The 17,874-nt window shown below is 41.2% G+C and overlaps 2 protein-coding genes across 2 annotated transcripts; both read left to right on the top strand.

Moving 5' to 3' along the window:
• The first annotated feature begins 2,560 nt into the window (after positions 1-2,560).
• LOC123963338 (olfactory receptor 146-like) lies at positions 2,561-4,149 on the top strand. Its single transcript, XM_046040130.1, has 2 exons — positions 2,561-2,654; positions 3,087-4,149. The coding sequence occupies exons 1-2, from the start codon at positions 2,620-2,622 to the stop codon at positions 4,033-4,035; spliced, it is 984 nt and encodes a 327-aa protein (XP_045896086.1). The 5' UTR covers positions 2,561-2,619; the 3' UTR covers positions 4,036-4,149.
• Positions 4,150-12,292: 8,143 nt separating this feature from the next.
• On the top strand, positions 12,293-13,243 carry LOC123963030 (olfactory receptor 5B17-like). Its single transcript, XM_046039548.1, has one exon. The coding sequence runs from the start codon at positions 12,293-12,295 to the stop codon at positions 13,241-13,243; it is 951 nt and encodes a 316-aa protein (XP_045895504.1).
• Positions 13,244-17,874: the final 4,631 nt, after the last annotated feature.

The following is a 17,874-nucleotide window of genomic DNA, read 5'->3' as shown; positions in this document are numbered from 1 at the left end:
CCCCCCCCCCCCCCCCCCTGCACTCTGTAGCTTGTGTCACCACCAAGTTTCCATTAAGTATTAGTATAGTGAACTTTGATTAAACATAATTTTAATTTGGCAGAGAGTGAGAATGCAGAAAGATCCAGAATTATTACAACATAAACTGAAGGGAAAGAGGTTAGAAGAAAGTCTATAACGCTTAATACAAATGCAACTTCAACTATTGTGTCATTCAATGGTGTAAAAAATCATTAAGCTGTGGTGTGCACAAAATCTTAAGAAAAGTCACAATAAAAAAGTTAAAAAAGTATGATCTTTTGAGTGTTGATGTTGCCTAAAGCCCTCTGGGGCCAAACTTTCCTCTTCAAAGAAGCAGGAGCTTGTTGATTCAGTTGTTGGGGTGGGAGGTCTGCGTTAGCTGAAGGATCCCTGCAGAGTTCCTTCGGCTAATGGTACTAATTAACAAATTGTCGCTGTAACAACAGCAAACAAACAAAGTGGTGGTGAAACAGTGAGGTCATATTTCCATGACATTAGCATGGGAGGCCTCATGGCTCAGACCACACTAAAGCAGCTTTCATTCAACAACATCTGACTTCTGTTCTTGATCCAAACCAAGTTCCTTTTTTGTTTCCACTATGTGAGATGCCGCACGAGCACGAAACTGTAATTTCACATCCAGCGGCAAATCTTTCATCACAAGCACAAGATCTTTCAACCTTCTCTAAAAACTGTGCTTTACCTCGAGGTCATGCCCCCATATACAGTCCTATAAATGACCAGGTCACCCGAGGCTCTGTCTCTGGCCTCTTGGCCATTCAACAGGAACACTGTCTCAAGGGTTGCTGCAACAAATGATTGTACCAACCCTTCACCCATTACCACATACTTCAAGTACTCTGCTAACACTGCAGTGAACAAAGCAACATGCAATTGCCAAAGCAGGTTTCTTGTGAAGTTCAAGGTCGACCATGGGTGAGTTTTGAACCACTTTGTTGAATGTTGTGACCACCACTTTTTAGAACTAAAAACATGGCCACAGAATTCAGGAAAACTCCCCACTCAACCTCTCAAACAATAATCAAGGGCTCACCTATTGAGACAGTGGAGTGTTACAAGTACCTAGGAACAGTTATTGACGAAAACGTTGACCTTAAAGTGCAATTTATTACGCTACTACGCAGAGGCTACGCCGTAGCCTGACGTGCACCTCCTCCAAAATGTAACTAAACGTCGAGTCGACGCGGACCATAAGCTCTGTGATTGGTCGGCTGGGGAGCCTCACAACACCTCCGGGCCGACTGGAAGTACCCCGCGCTTTGACGTAACATTTACTAGCGACCAAAACGGCAGCTCTAACACAGTGAATATATATATATATATTATATATATATTATTATTATATAGATATATTTGACTGTCGCAACCCGAGCGAAATGACTCATTTTGTTATCAGAATGTGATCCATTCGGTCGGTAACATTTTAAAAGGCTACACCAGCCGCACGTTTACAATTTTACCCTCATTCATGTTAGCGGAGCGCTAAACCGGAAGTTAGCCTGCTCAGCCGGCAAAAGTCTCCACAGTGGACGCTGTAGCGCTGCTGCTGACTAGTGTTTGTGAGTTTGAATTGCAGAATGACGGACAAGTATAAATGCATGGCTATGTGACGGATGTAGCGTAGGTACGCACGTAGATATATGTGTCTTAACACTTTTGCTGTCTACAAGAAGGGTCTTCAAAGGCTTCACTTTCTGTGCAGACTGAACACCTTTAATGTGGACAAAACTCTGATGACTCTATTTTATAAATCTTTAATTGAATAAACTGACCAACATTGTTAAGGTAGCCAGCACAATAACTGGCACTCAAGAGCTTTCCGTGGCAGACATCTGTAAAAAACTAGTTATACGTAAGGCTCGGCCTATCACAGCCCGCTCTGACCACCCTCTTTTGAAGGAATTTGTTCTTCTCCCCTCTGGGCAAAGATACAGACTCCCCAGGATAAAAACTAACAGATACAAATTTTCCTTTGCACCCACGACAATTAAATCCCTACACTGGCACCAAATTAGCCTGAGCTGCCGCTCAGAAGCATTTTTTTTTAGGCAACCATTTCAAATTTTGAGTACTTTTAGATGAAGAAATAGATGTTTTTGGGGCTTTTCGCCAGGACATATGAGAGACAGACAAAGGGCACAACGCGCAGCAAAGGTTCGCGGGTCGGACTCGTACCCGGGACACTGCGGCAAGGGCTCGGCCTTTGTACATGGGGCGCTGTCTCTATAGTGTTAAGCTAACCGGTGCCCTGACAACAACCTCTTTTACCCAAAAGAGCCAGAATATTTTCACTTCTAACTCAGTGGAACAGTGGGAAGACTTTAGTGTAGACTTTAGGTGAGAAGCTTGTTGTTAGCTGTGCATGCCAGAAATAAACACTGTGGACACAAGCCCTTACTCAACTACAATCACTCCCAACCTTCATCAGTAAGTCAAGCAGTGCTGCCTAACGTTCTGCCTGTCGGTTCACAGTTGCTATGGCTACCATCATAACAACTTTCATCAGCCATGACTAAACCTCTATATCAGAGACAGAGCTTATGGTCTTTTGGCCGAAGGTTGGCTGGTGGGTTTTTGATGGCTGGTGAGGGCACAGCAAGGGAAATAAATAGGTAATATTTAAAGGCTTTAATTATTTCATAACCAAACTATTTCTAAGATATTATTGATTATTGTCGGAAAGCATATGCTGATTTTATCTTTTTTATTTTGCCTTATTTTGCCGTGTATTTTATCATTCACTGTGGTATTTTATTATATATTTCTCTCTGTGAAGCACTTTGTACTTTGTTTTGATTTGCTCTATTAATACAGTTTATTTATCTATAGTATATTCCAAGTGTGCCATTTTATTTTTTTTGCAACAACCAGTCTTTCTGTTTCTAATGATTTCTGAAATCTTTTTCATGAACTGCCTTCTGTAGTTAAATCAATACATTTACATTTGCAGAAACGATCATGATATAACATATAATTGGTCATGATATCTTGATAAGAAAGACCTAATGCAATTAACAACTCAGCTTTTGTTTCTTTTGTTTCAGGTTGATGGAAAACTACACATTCAACAGCCTTACCCTCCAGCTGGAGGGATTACAAGTCGCAGAAGTTTCCACGTACCCTGTCTTTTTCTTTTTCTTTTTCTCCTACCTAATTATTATACTAGCCAATGTAGGCATTATGGTCCTGGTTTTCATGGACAAAAACCTTCACCAGCCTATGTATTTCCTTTTTTGCAACCTGCCAGTGAACGACATTGTTGGAAATTCCATCATGGTGCCCCGTTTGCTTGTAGACTTGTTGAGGCCTCCCTCTGAGCGCCTCATCAGTTATTATGAGTGTGTGGTCCAAGCTTTCACCACACACATGTTCGCTACCACTTCCCACACTGTGCTCATGATTATGGCCTTTGACAGATATGTGGCCATCTGCTATCCCCTGCGCTATGCTGCCATAATGACCAACAAGATGGTGATCAAGCTGACAGTTTCTGCCTGGGGAGTGGCCTTTGTTCTGGTCGGGATTCTTCTCGGTCTGACCATACGGCTGAACCGATGCAGGACTCTGATCACTAACCCTTTCTGTGACAATGCCTCACTGTTTAAACTCTCCTGTGAAGATGTTTCTATTAATAACATCTATGGCCTCACTTTCACTGTGGTCCTGTTCACAGCTTCAATAGGCAGCATGGTTCTCACCTATGCTAAGATTACAGTAGTCTGTCTGACCAGTAAGAGCAAATCTTTGAACAGTAAAGCCTTGAAGACCTGCAGCACTCACCTCTTTGTATATCTAATTATGTTATTATGTGGAATGCTCATCATCGTCCTGCATCGCTTCCCTCAGTACTCTGGCTACAGAAAAGTCTCTGCCATTCTGTTTAATATCATCCCTGCCAACCTCAACCCCATTATTTACGGGGTTCAGTCTAAAGAGATACGGAAGTTCCTGTCAAAATGGTTCCAGTCCAGAAGGGTTTTGCCATCATTTTAATGTAAATGCAAATGAGTTTCTTTTATTTAGTGCTTGTTTAGATTGGTCAATGTTTTATTACAGAAAGTGTATGAAACCAATGACCAAAATAGTAATTGTGTTACTTATGGATGGAATTATAGTGAAATTCCCCTTTTTGCTTTTGTGGACCCCCTGGAACCCCCCTCAAGGTGATGGTTGATTATGCAGCCCTGATATGGAAAGTAACGAATTACAATTACTCATGTTACTGTAATTGTGTGTTTTTTTGTGTACTTTTTAACGTAGTTATTTAAATTTGTAATTTTACTTGTACTTAAGTATGTGCTGTTTAAAGTATAATACTTTGCTACATCACGTCCGTTACTGAGTAAAAAAAAAAGTACAAGGAAAAACTCACAACCACTTTGGCTTCAAGTGCAAGATAAGCATAACAGCTTTATGATGCAGTGTATGTAAGATGTGAAAAACGCTGTATTAAGTTACTGCTAATGCAAACTGAACATTTCCTGCTGCCGCAGCTTCACATTAAAAGCATTTAACTGGAAAAACAAAAGTTGACTTTTATTTTGAAGTAGTCACAGAAAATGCAATCTGTTAGTGAGATCAGCACTGACTGCTCCCATTCATCAAAAATACGTCTACATGACAAGACAGCCGTCATTTCCTACATATTGCAGTGAGTAATGTAAAAGTCAGGAGCAGCAGAGCTGCTCACCTCCACCTTCTCAGCCAGGTAACCAACTCCTTTCACTTTCGCTGTTCGCAGACTCATGTTGTGTGCAGCATAAAGTCAGATCATGACTGCTCACATGGAAAATACCAATAACTGCCCCACAATAGTCTGTTTAGCTGCCAAAGACTTCTGTGCCCTGTGCTATTAAAAGACATCTGTTGTTACCACCAGTAACTACAGGTGTCTCATGTACAATAACGGCGCTGCTCCATAATAGCATCAAAACTGGTTGATTAATATATCACGCCAATCAGATTTTAACCATCACTCCACAGTGAGCAGCTTCATTGGCTGGTTAAGTAGACCGATGTAGCCTATGTACACTGAACAAAATTATAAATGCAGACTTTCTCTATGTACACAAAAGGCCTATTTCTCTCAAATATTGTTCACAAATCTGTCAAAATCTGTGTTAGTGAGCACTTCTCCTTTGCCGAGATAATCCATCCACCTCACAGGTGTGGCATATCAAGATGCTGATCAGACAGCATGGGGACTGCGCAGGTGTGCCTTAGGCTGGCCACAATAAAAGGCCGTAGGCTGGCCACAATAAAAGGCCACTCCAAAATGTGCAGTTCCATCACACAGAACAATTGTAAGGAATGTGGTTTTGGGTTCCTGTTTTCATAGGTTTGGTTTTGTGTTCTGTATGCTTTATTTGATCTTGTCATGTTTAGGGTTTTGTAGCTGATTTTAGTCTTTTGTTCATTCGCTTGTTTATCCAATGAAGGTTAAAGTCAAGGGCACCTGGACTTGGTTGAAGATACTGGAAGACGTAACCCTAACCCTAACCCTAACCCTATGGAATCACAATGTTGTTGCATTTGACCTTATTTTCTTCATCCCCTGTAGTTTGGTTCTTCTTTGATCTTATGGCTGTTTTCACAAAGGTCCATTTAGGGCAGTTGTTCTTAACCTTTCTGGCAGTGCGACCCCTTTTCTGAAGTTGAAAATATTTCGCGACCCCCCCCAGCGGATCACACAGAATGCGTTTCATGCCTTTTTAAAATTGTATTCTATTGGCAGTGAGCGTTCTGCACGCTGTTAATGTGCCCTGGGCGCCACACATTTTGGCCACCTGCTGCGCCATGAGCGCACGGAGTTGAAAAAAATTCAACTCGTGCCCAACGTCATCCGCATTTTTCTCCATTGTCCAATCTAATGAATGGAGAGACCTCAGTTGCGCTGATGGAAGTTTACAGTTGCTTGGATTGTCCGGAGACTGCAACAGTCTGTCCCTGACCGACCGTCATCAAGATGAAGCCCTTGGATCAACTGGTGGGCTACTATCAGCGGTGTCTCCCCTTTCTGAGGGTCTCATGTGCCCACATATATCTCCCTTTCCCTGTCTCCTCCTCAGACACTCAAAAGAAGACCAGAGCATGCACTCTCCACTCTTTTATTAAAGCAGATGTTTTTAGCAACAAAAGAGCAGCAAACGAAAGATTACAGATCACTGGCACTATAATCTTTGATAAGGCAGGACAGGACAGCTGCTTTGGTGGTTGCCTTGCAACATTAAAAAAAACACAGCGCTTTGCTCTTTTGTAAATTCAACCAAAAAGGCATTGCTGTGAGCCTCGCATTTTCAAACCTGCAAAGCGCTTTCTGTTTGATCGGGGCCTGATTCTTCTTTGTCATTTTATAGCGATTGGCATTGCCGCCAACTACTGGACAGTGCAAAATATTTACAGTGTCCACCCAAAGTGATTAAATTCACATCTGTAGTCCGTCTAGTTATTTTTCTAAGTTATTATTATCATATTTTTGTGTCTATATTAGCATTCTCCCGACCCCCAGGTTAAGAATCACTGATTTAGGGTATCCACAGGCTGTAAGTGCCCCCTTCAGGTGGTTCTGTTCCTTCTCTCTGGCTTGGGCGCTTGTTGGTATGTTTTCCGCTTTGTGGTGCAGTGTTCTCATGACCCCTAGCTTGTGCTCCAGTGGGTGGTGTGAATCAAACAGTAGGTATTGGTCTGTGTGTGTGGGTTTTCTGTAAACACCAATTTGCAGGCTCCTGTCCTCTTCAATGTGTACAGCGCAGTCCAGGAAGGCCAAACTGTTGTTGTGAACATCTTCTCGTATGAACTTGATGTTACTGTCCACAGAGTTGATGTGTTCTGTGAAGGCTTGCACTTCCTGGCTTTTAATTCTGACCCAGGTGTCGTCCACATATCTGTACCAGTGGCTCGTTGCTGTTTCTCTGAAGGAGTTGAGGGCTTTGTTCTCCACTTCTTCCATGTAGATGTTTGCCACAATTGGCCCATGGCACAGCCATGCTTCTGTCTGTAGAATCCACCGTTGTACTGGAAATAGGTGGTGTTTAGACAGAGGTGGAGTAATTTACAGATTTGGTCAGGGCTGAGGCTGGTTCTGTTGTCCAGGGTGTTGTCTTGTGTTAGCCGTTTCCTGACGGTTTCAACTGCTTCTATGGTGGGGATGCAGGTGAACAAAGAAGTCACGCCATAGGATACCATGGTTTCATCTGGGTCCAGTTTTAGTCCTCAAACTTTGTTTAAGTTTTCTTAATATCTGTCTTGTCTCTTATCTTAGTTCTTCGTTTAGTCCTGCGTTTTAGTTCTTTGCCTTAGTTCTTAGTCTTATGCTTTAGTTGGCAGTGTGTTGGCTTGTTTCTGGATGTTGGCTGGCTGCTGGTAGGTGGAGGAGCAATGTTTTGGCTGGTTGTTGGATTAGCAGTATTGTCTATGAAGATTCTCAGTCATCCAGGTCATAGTTATCCAACGAAGGTTAAAATCAAGGGCAACTGGACTTGGTTGAAGATACTGGAAGACGTTTCGTCCCTCATCCGAAGGACTTCTTCAGTTCTGGTTGAAGATACTGGAAGACGTTTCGTCCCTCATCCGAAGGACTTCTTCAGTTCAGTAAGAAGTCCTTCGGATGAGGGACGAAACGTCTTCCAGTATCTTCAACCAAGTCCAGTTGCCCTTGATTTTAACCTTCGTTGGATGATTAGCAGTATTGATGGCTGGTTGCTGGTAGGTGGAGGAGCAGTATTGTTGGCTAGTTGCTGGCTTTTGGCTGGCTGCTGGTAGGTGGAGGAGCAGTATTGTTGGCTAGTTGCTGGCTTTTGGCTGGCTGCTGGTAGGTGGAGGAGCAGTATTGTTGGCTAGTTGACGGGTTTTGGCTGGCTGCTGGTAGATAGAGGAGCAGTATTTTTGGCTAGTTGACGGGTTTTGGCTGGGTGCTGGTAGGTGGAGGAGCAGTATTGTTGGCTAGTTGCTGGCTTTTGGCTGGCTGCTGGTAGGTGGAGGAGCAGTATTGTTGGCTAGTTGCTGGCTTTTGGCTGGCTGCTGGTAGGTGGAGGAGCAGTATTGTTGGCTAGTTGCTGGCTTTTGGCTGGCTGCTGGTAGATAGAGGAGCAGTATTGTTGGCTAGTTGACGGGTTTTGGCTGGCTGCTGGTAGGTGGAGGAGCAGTGTTTTGGCTGGTTGTTGGATTAGCAGTATTTTGGCTGGGTGCTGGCAGGTGGAGGAACAGTATTGATGGCTGGCTGCTGGTAGGCGGAGGAGCAGTATTTTTGGGTGGTTGTTGGATTAGCAGTATTTTGGCTAGGTGCTGGTAGGTGGAGGAGTGGTGGTGTTGGTATGTTGGTTGGTTATTGGTAGTTGGAGGAGTAGTGTTGTTGGCTATTGCTGTAGGATAGGAGATCTACTCCTCAAAGTAGATTGCTCCATCTCCCCATCCTAAGAAGTCTGAAACCTTGGTGTCATTTTGGACTCCACCCTCTCATTAAAGTCACATCTCATTACCAAGTCTGCCTTCTACCACCTCCAGAACATCTCCAGACTTCGACCTTCACTTTATGTCACCTCAGAGTCACTCTTATACTTTGTGAGTCATTCACACATGCCTTCATCACCTCCCACTTGGACTACTACACTGGTGTCCTGTACGGGTGTCCAGCAAGGTCCTGGACAGAAGTGGAAAGAGTACAAAAATATTCTACTTAAGTAAAAGTAAGATTACTTTGATGAACTTTTACTTAAGTACAAGTAAAGTTACCAGTATAAACATCAAGTAAAAGTAAAAAATAGCTCCTTTAAAATTTACTAAAGTAAAAGTTACTTAGTTACTTTTTAACCTCCTAAAATAACTTTTTTCATATTGATTTTATATCTTACTTACTACTTTTGTTTTACCTATTTAATTAAATTGCAGTCTTTTGCGATTTGATAAGGGAACAGAGCCATATGGCGCTTTCAATTTTAATTTGACAGATACTTTGCCTAATCAAAGGCGAAAAACAGTGACTTTTCATGTTATAATGATCACTTCATTAGGAAACAGATTAGACTCTTGCGGGTCGCACTGGACTGTCAGAATGGGAAACACTGGCCTGTGTATGAAGTCATATCCCTATTTACATTCAAACAGGTGGTACTTTCATTGGGACATCATAAGCGTTAGTATAATAAATAACTAGTTCCCAGCAAGTTGCTAATGCCAACAAACATTGTCATGCACTGATGTCTTTTTGACTATTTGGAGCAAAGCATCTTACCAAACTATGAAAACTTATTTTTAACCACCAATGGAAGTACTGACCTCTACATCAGGGGTCCTCAACTACATTGTTCCTGGGTACCAGTTTTTATAAGCAGACACTGTGGGGGCCAGACTTTCAAAAATAATTGCCATATTACTGTTTAATATTTTCAACTTTCGCAAAATGAACGTTTTTACCAGTTTATATCAGTGTGAACAGACTCCAGTAAAACATGGTAGGCTAAATCCATAATGATAAATCTACACAGGCCTACTTAACTCGAAAATGCTCTTAGACCGCAGCCAAGGAGTTCACCGAGGAGTGATGGTTAAAATCTGTAATTGTAAATGTAACTCTGATTGGCATTAATTAATCGGTTTTGATGCTATTATGCAGCTTTGCTGTTATTGGGCATGAGTCACCTGTAGTTACTGGTGGTAACAGATACCTTTTAATATCACAGGGCACAGAAGTCTGGGGCAGCTAAACAAACTATTGTCTGACAATATTGGTATTTTCCATAATTCTGTGAGCAGTCATGATCTGACTTTATGCTGCACACAACATGAATCTGCAAAAAGCGAAAGTGAAAGGAGTTGGTTACTTGGCTGAGAAGGTGGAGGTGAGCAGCTCTTTATCTAACAGCTCGCTGTGCTGCTCCTTACTGTTGCATTACTCACTGCAATATTTTAAACTGGTCCGCTGTCAGAAAACTGTTAAAGGATGGTTGTCTTGTTGTATAGACACATTTTTGATGAATGAGAGCAGTCATTGCTGACCTCGAGAAGGGTTCAGCAACAGCCCGCAGACAAATGTGACGGAAGTTGAACTTCCATAAATGGCTCGTCCCAGAAGCCACCGCGCACAAAACGTGATGACGTTTATCTCGGGTGCTCGGGCCACGCAGAGCCGTTAACGGTTGTTAAATAAGGTAAATGTTAACATAGTATTCAGTATACATAATGCTTTAATATTTACTATACTATAATTATATAGTATAGTAATACTATAATTCCTGCAAATATTTATTTATAAGAATAAACCAATGGCAGTCCCCTTTCATATCTTCTTTAGTTCTTAGTTTTTATTTTTTCCCAAGTGATTTTAAATTTCACAAGCCAATAATGATCTGTACACCACAAGCCAGATGTCTCTCGATTTAGGTTAAAACTTTACAACATTACTGAGAATTTAATGATTTAATGAATAACAGCGGTACGAACATTAACAGTATCGTTCAGCTGTTGCTGGACATGTCTGCTGTGTTGGCTGCTGTGGTCTGTGTGACTGGGCCTGGGGGAGCTGACCAACAAGCTAGCTAGCTAACTACTAACCCTAGTCATCACAGGGCATGTGCCGAAACTTACTATAACTAAAGTTATTGATTGTATGCATGTCGATTGGTTAACTCTATCAGTCAGCATGTCGGCCATGAGGCCCGTGAATCTCTGGTGAACCCCATGCCCAAGAGGGTAAAGGCAGTGGTGGAAAATAATGGTGGCCACAAAAGATATAGACAGTTTGGGCCCTATTTGGACATTTTCACTTAAAGGTGTCCTCACTTTTGTTGCCAGCGGTTTAGACATTAACGGCTGTGTGATGTGTTATTTTGAGGGGACAGCAGATTTACACTGTTATACAAGCTGGACACTCACTACTTTACACTGTAACAAAGTGTCATTTCTTCAGTGTTGAAACATGAAAAGATAGAATCAAATATTTACTAAAATGTGAGGGGTGTACTTACTTTTGCGAAATATTGCATTTAAATGTACTCTTTATGCCAAGAGTTAGAAGATTTTAAATAAACCGGAGATACACATGATGATGCTGGGTACTGAGCATCAACAGCTGCCAAGCAGCAGTTGACCTGTCAGCAGGTGATGCTGCAGCTGATGGCCACTTAGGGACCAAATAAAAAGCGGTTTCCCTTCTGGTCTGGGGTTGGAGGGAGGTTTGTGTCGCAGGAATCATGTCGCAGCTGTGTTTATCTAAATGTAATTTAACTGTATGCTAATGTTAACTGTATGTTAAATAGAAGTTACGTTATGCTGTTGAGAAGAATATATCTTTAATTTGCTGCAGCAGCTTATAAAATACTTGTGTTCAGAAAGAAATCTAATCTAATTTCCTACTGAGCACAAAACTTTACACTTAATTATCTTCCAGCTTTTTAAAGAAAGGTGGTTCACCCAAATATTAATTGTATTTGCCATGTTTTGTGCTTTCACTCCAATACATTGGAGTTGAATGGAATTTTTTTTTGTGCTGCTCCCAGCACGGACAGCATTGTATCTGTCGGTCCTGGAAGACGGATCCTTCCTCTCTTCCTGAGGTTTCATCCATTTTCGTTTTGCAAAAAGGATTTTAAGGTTTTTCTTTAGCTGAATCGAGGGTCTAAGGACAGAGGAAATCTGTAGATGCTGTTAAGACTGTAACGCCTCTTGAGGCAAATTTCTGGTTGATCTGTCCCTGTTATTCTGGATTGACAAACACTATCTTCTTTTGTAGAAATTAATTCCAGTGAAAACGGTTCACAGCCTAACTGGGGACATTTTTGTAATGTTTTTTATTCTAATATGTAATTCAGGTAAACCAACTCTTTAATCAATCAGGCTGAAATGGTACACAGTTGTTACTTCACTTGGATGCATGTCAACAAATTCAGAATAACAGTTCAGAGGAACTTCATTATGTTATTTATATAGAGTCATTGTGAAATACCTGTCACGTTTTTTAAAATTTCTTATTGCCATTTTAAGTGAAGAAATATTTTAATCACTGTTTAATTATATTAAATAGGCTGAAAACAAACACACGTGACTTCATATTTTGATGCCTGTGTATTAACTTCAGACTAACAATTCAGACTAACTAAAGTCTGTGTCAGATTACAACGTGTCATTATAATGTGGAATTATTTTAATTCACTATAACTTCATTAGGTTATTTATATAGATGAATTGTGAAATCTTGTTGCTTTTCTGTAACGGTAACTCTTTAACTATAACTTGATTGCTTCATGACAAAGAAGACATGGAAAACCAGACTTTCAGTGGGGATATTCTAATCCTGGAGGGGTTAATGGTCAGCCCCGACTCCTCCATTCCTGCATTTGTCTTCCTCCTCCTCATCTACATCTTCATTATGGTGTCCAACATCGGCCTGGTTATCCTGACCTTCATGGAGAGGAGCCTCCAGCAGCCCATGTATCTGCTGCTCTGCAACATGAGCATTAATGATGTTTTGGGGGCCACGGTAGTTATACCTCCTGTACTCAGAGATCTTTTAATGTCAAACTCAGAGCGGTACATTCGATACAGTGACTGTGCCATTCAGGCCTTTTTTGTTCATCTGCATGCAAGTGCCTCTCACACTGTGCTCATGATCATGGCCTTTGATCGCTACATAGCCATCTGCAACCCTCTGCGTTATGCCACCATCATGACCACCAGGATGGTGGTGATGCTGTCGGTGTGGGCCTGGGGAGCAGCCTTTGTGCTGGTAGCGATCCTCATAGGCCTCAGCGTCCGTCTGTCACGCTGCAGGTCAGTTATATTGAACTTGTTCTGCGATAATGCCTCCTTGTTCAAGCTGTCCTGTGAAAATGTGCTCATTAATAACATCTACGGCCTCGGCTACACGGTTGTCCTGCTGGGCTCCTCCATTGGCAGCGTTTCTCTCACCTACCTGAAAATTGCTTCAGTGTGTGTGCGCAGTAAAAACAGGGTGCTGAACAGCAAAGCGCTGCAGACCTGCGCAACTCACTTGGCTGTGTTTATCATACTGCAGGTGTCTGGCTTCATCATTGTGATCCTGCACCGTTTCCCTCAGCTGTCAGACCACAGGAAAGTGGCGGCTGTACTGGGACATGTTGCCTTGCCTGCCCTGAATGCTGTTATCTATGGGTTGCAAATGAAAGAGGTCAGGCAGAGGATTATGGCTTTATTCTATAACAATAAAGTAGCTGTATTGGATGTAAAATGATACACAGTGTGTATGATGCTTATACGATACAATGATGGACTCTGAACTTATTTCTGCATGGATTATGTTGAAATTATTTCAATGTTCTGTCTAGAAATGCAGCAGGGTAGAGGAATAACAATAACGTCGTAGTAAGCTACCTGTTAACCAGTTTCTTATTGATCAGTCGTATTTCACATAAAACACTGATTTCAATCCAGTTTATTCTTCTTAATATATATTTTTTGTAAAATCTTATGAACTAGCTTTTTAAGGTTCCTTTAATCATTTTTCAAATGTCTTTTTTTAAGAATTGTAAAAGTTTGTTTTGGCAAGAAGTATTAAAAGATATGTGAATGTATTTTCATCACTAATGAAGTTATGTTCAAAGTAAAGGGGCACTTCAGCGAATTAGTACTGCAATTGTACAATGTTGCAAGTCAGTGAAAAAGTACAAGAACATTTCATTCAAAATTGAAGCCGAGATATTAGTCTTCAGTATCAGTCATCTTCATGTGTAAAATTGGTGGCGTGTCCCTTTAAAGGTCTATGGGTACTGGTGAAAATACATAACAGTATGAACATTAAGGCAGCTTGATTTCAATAAAAGGCAATCTTTAATACTTTGTTTGCTGACTATTTCATGACATAGAAAACATGTTGAAGTAGCTTGAGTACTTAAATTTACAGGTTCATAAAAACCAGGTCAGTAGGCTACTGTAACCAAGCATCTCTCCAACAAAGAGAGTGTGTGTGTATGTGTGTGTGTGTGTGTGTGTGTGTGTGTGTGTGTGTGTGTGTCAGGGATGTCACTAGGATTGAAAGATTTAGCCCCCAGGGTATGCGTAGCTTACGCTTGCAAAATCTTTGCTCTCACATCTTTTGTTACTGTATTAGAACTACACTTACAGTATGTCACAACCAGTGAAGAAGACAAGATATTAACAGGAAAAAAGTGACAGACATGTTGTCTTGATCCACTTCTCCCACACGCTGCATCCAATGTTGTCTGCTGAAGCCACTCTCCACTACTCTCCACTGCTGTGATTTGCAAGCTGATCCAAATCCCACCACTCATGTGACCCATTGTTTGACTGTATGTGTATTCAGAGCCAGTAAGAAACGGACTAAAAAAAAAATAAAAAAAAATAATAATAATATAAACTGCGTTAACGTGAGATAAAATAATTGTTGGCATTAATTAATGCATTTACACGATAACGTGTTAAGGTGCCCAGCCCTAGTAATATAATATAAAATGGCGTTCACACTACCAACTCTAGTGTTTTTTCATAGCCAACTACACTGAACAAAATTCTAAATGCAACACTTTTGTTTTTGCCCCCATTCATCATGAGCTGAACTCAAAGATCTAAGACTTTCACAAAAGGCCTATTTCTCATAAATATTGTTCACAAATCTGTTAAAATCTTTGTGAGCACTTCTCCTTTGCCGAGATAATCCATCCACCTCACAGGAGTGGGATATCAAGATGCTGATCAGACAGCATGGGGACTGCACAGATGTGCCTGGCCACAATAAAAGGCCACTCGAAAATATGCAAACTGGCGTAGGTTAAGAAATTAGACACAAATGATCATTTATGCTGCACACACTGAAGTACAGCTCAATATTATTTACAAATATAAATAAAATAAATACATACATGAGTTGTAAACAATGTAAACAATTACTCATTTATAAAACATGGTTGGGTATTGGGCAGCCAAATTTGCCAGCTCACTCTGTCAAGACACAGTCTGGATTTCAGCCCCCAAATCCCCAGCCCCTCTCGCCAGCCCTTTTCACTTCACTAACATGTTCTTCCATTTAAACACTGACAGTGGCAGAATTTCAGTCTTAGTATTAATGGATCTCAGTGCTGCATTCGACATGGTCGACCACAACATATTACTCGACAGACTTGAAAACTGGGTTGAACTTTCTAGCACAGTACCAAACTGGTTTGAATCCTACTTAAAGGACAGGAACTACTTTGTGTCTATAGGTAATCACACATCTGAGCTGACAAAAATGACATGTGGAGTTCCCCAAGGCTCCATTCTGGGGCCTCTTTTGTTTAACATTTACATGCTTCCACTGGCTCAGATTATGAAAAACAAACAAACAAAATATGTTACCATAATTATGCAGATGACACACAGATTTACATAACCATTTCACCAGGGACTATGATCCCATACGGGTGCTGAGTAACTGTATTGAGCAGGTCAACGATTGGATGTGCCAGAATTTTCTTCAATTAAACAAAGATAAAACTGAAGTTATTGTTTTTGGAGTCAGGGAGGAACGATTGAAAGTCAGTGCTCAGCTTCAATCACAGAAACCAAGAACCACAAATCAAGCCAGAAATCTTGGTATAGTCATGGACTCAGACCTGAATTTGAGGAGCCACATTAAGACAATTACAAAGTCAGCATACTATCACCTGAAGAATATATCACGGATTAAAGGACTTGTGTCTCAGCAAGACCTGGAAAAACTTATCCATGCATTTATTTTCAGTTGACTAAACTACTGTAACAGCGTCCTTACAGGGCTCCCTAAGAAATCCATCAGACAGCCGCAGCTGATTCAGAACTCTGCTGCTCGAGTCCTCACTAAGACCAAAAAGGTAGATCACATCACTCCAATTCTGAGGTCTTTACATTGGCTTCCTGTATGTCAAAGAATTGATTTCATTTGATTTGGTTTATAAAGCACTATGGTTTAGGGCCAAAATACATTTCTGATCTTCTCCTTTGTTATGTACCATCCAGACCTCTCAGGTCGTCTGGGGCAGGTCTGCTTTCTGTCACCAGAGTCAAATCTAAACAAGGAGAAGCAGCGTTCAGTTATTATGCCCCACATATCTGGAACAAACTCCCAGATAACTGCAGGTCTGCTGAAACTGTCAGTTCTTTTAAATTAAGACTGAAGACTTTTTACAATTGCTTTTAATTAAATATTTAAGATTTTTTTTTACCACTGCCTTTAACTAGTAGATTGATAACTTACACTGCACTGTAACTGTTACTGGCCTGTTTTCTTTTTCTTTGTTTTTAGCTTTTTACCATTGCTTTTAATTGAATATTTACACATTGAGAAATGAGTAGGTAACTGAGTGAAAAGATAATGAGAGTGAGATTGAACGGAGTGAAGGAAGTGGTCTTAAATCTTGCGCCTGAGTGATTTGCAGGAAACTCTGTCCACCTGTAAACGTGCAGGTGGGTCCATAGTATAACTGGATCAGAGTGGCCTGCGGACAGACATGTCCTGGTTTCTGTGTAGTGTCCGAGGGTTTTTGGAGTTTCAGTGGACCCAAAGATCGCTAAGGACCCGAGAACAGACTAGCTAGAGAGAGTAGATTAAGTGTACTTCTCTGTTTATTCTCTTTTCAAAATAATTGTAACTCAATTATTTGCTCAACCCCTCAGCCTGTTTCTATTTTCCATTGAACTCTTTTAACCCTGATTTTATTCATTTTTAATGTGTATTTTTTCAATTCCCCTATGTTGCTTTTAAAATGTTTATATTTCCCTGTTGCTTTTGTGTTATGTAAAGCACTTTGAATTACCTTGTTGTTGAAATGTGCTATACAAATAAACTTGCTTTGCCTTCTTCAATAAATTACTTTAACTTTACCTGTCTTTCTCCAGCCTGTAATTTGGTTCCAGCATAGATTCCTGACACACAAGGCTTCCACCCAGGCTTGCAAGTCATACCAGTTTCCTTCTACACATGCCACAACTAGCAGTCAGCCATCACTGATCCCAACACAGTCAATAAACCCCTTGATAAGGAAGTCAAAGAAACATTCTTGATCGGCCCATTTGCCAGTCCACCTCTCCCCACGTCCAGAATCAGTCCAATTGGCATAGCTGCTAGAAAATATTCTGGAAAAAAGAGACAAATTATAGACCTCTCATCTCCTTAAAACTTCAATGTCCCTTCACAGACGTTTCCCCTTCTGTCAGCTTTGGTGTCTACTACGGCGGGTGTTGGTAGTCAGCCAAAATGGCTGCCCAAATTCCCTCACTTCTTCCACCACAATCTATGAAATGTACCCAGTCATCATAGCAGCCATTCAAATGGTCCAAGAAAACCATTGCCATCTACTCTGACAACAGCACCATTTTAGACATTGGGAATAAAGGACAGACCCATTAATTATCCAAGCCTCCCACATCCGTCATGAAAACTAAATTGCTGACTGTCTTTCTTACTTCTCTTTCCAGCCATCATTTTCAACTAACACCACAACTAGTCACGACTTCTTGAGATGCTATCCAACTGGGTCGTTCCCTGGACACTCTCATCTGACCAGATGGAGTTTTTTTCAAAACACTCTTACAGTATATACAGTAGCTCCTACAGCTTTCTATTCCCTTCACTTGATGTCCTGACCCTATCATTTCTGCGCATTCCACTCTCAAGATTAAATCTTCCGTCATACAGGTGGAACCTCTCTGGGAACCATCAGCTTATCGTGGTGGAGAGGTTTGTGTGTCCCTATGAACCTGAAGGCTGTGTTGTTTGGAGCCTGGTGCTCCTGGTAGGGTCTACCATGGCCTCGAGGGAGGAGCCTGTCTAAGAATGGTTCAAAAAAGGATAAATGGATTTCTTGGGGGATTTCTCCTAGGAGGAATGAG

The sequence above is a fragment of the Micropterus dolomieu genome, linkage group LG23 (assembly GCF_021292245.1).
Source record: "Micropterus dolomieu isolate WLL.071019.BEF.003 ecotype Adirondacks linkage group LG23, ASM2129224v1, whole genome shotgun sequence".
Taxonomy (NCBI): Eukaryota; Metazoa; Chordata; class Actinopteri; order Centrarchiformes; family Centrarchidae; genus Micropterus; species Micropterus dolomieu.
This window is presented reverse-complemented; position numbering and strand designations above follow the sequence as displayed.

Coding starts and splice junctions, on each gene's coding strand:
- LOC123963338 (XM_046040130.1), top strand. CDS start 2,620: ATGGCTGGTGAGGGCACAGCAAGGGAAATAAATAG. Junction 2,655..3,086: donor ACAGCAAGGGAAATAAATAG/GTAATATTTAAA, acceptor CTTTTGTTTCAG/GTTGATGGAAAACTACACAT.
- LOC123963030 (XM_046039548.1), top strand. CDS start 12,293: ATGGAAAACCAGACTTTCAGTGGGGATATTCTAATCCTGGAGGGGTTA.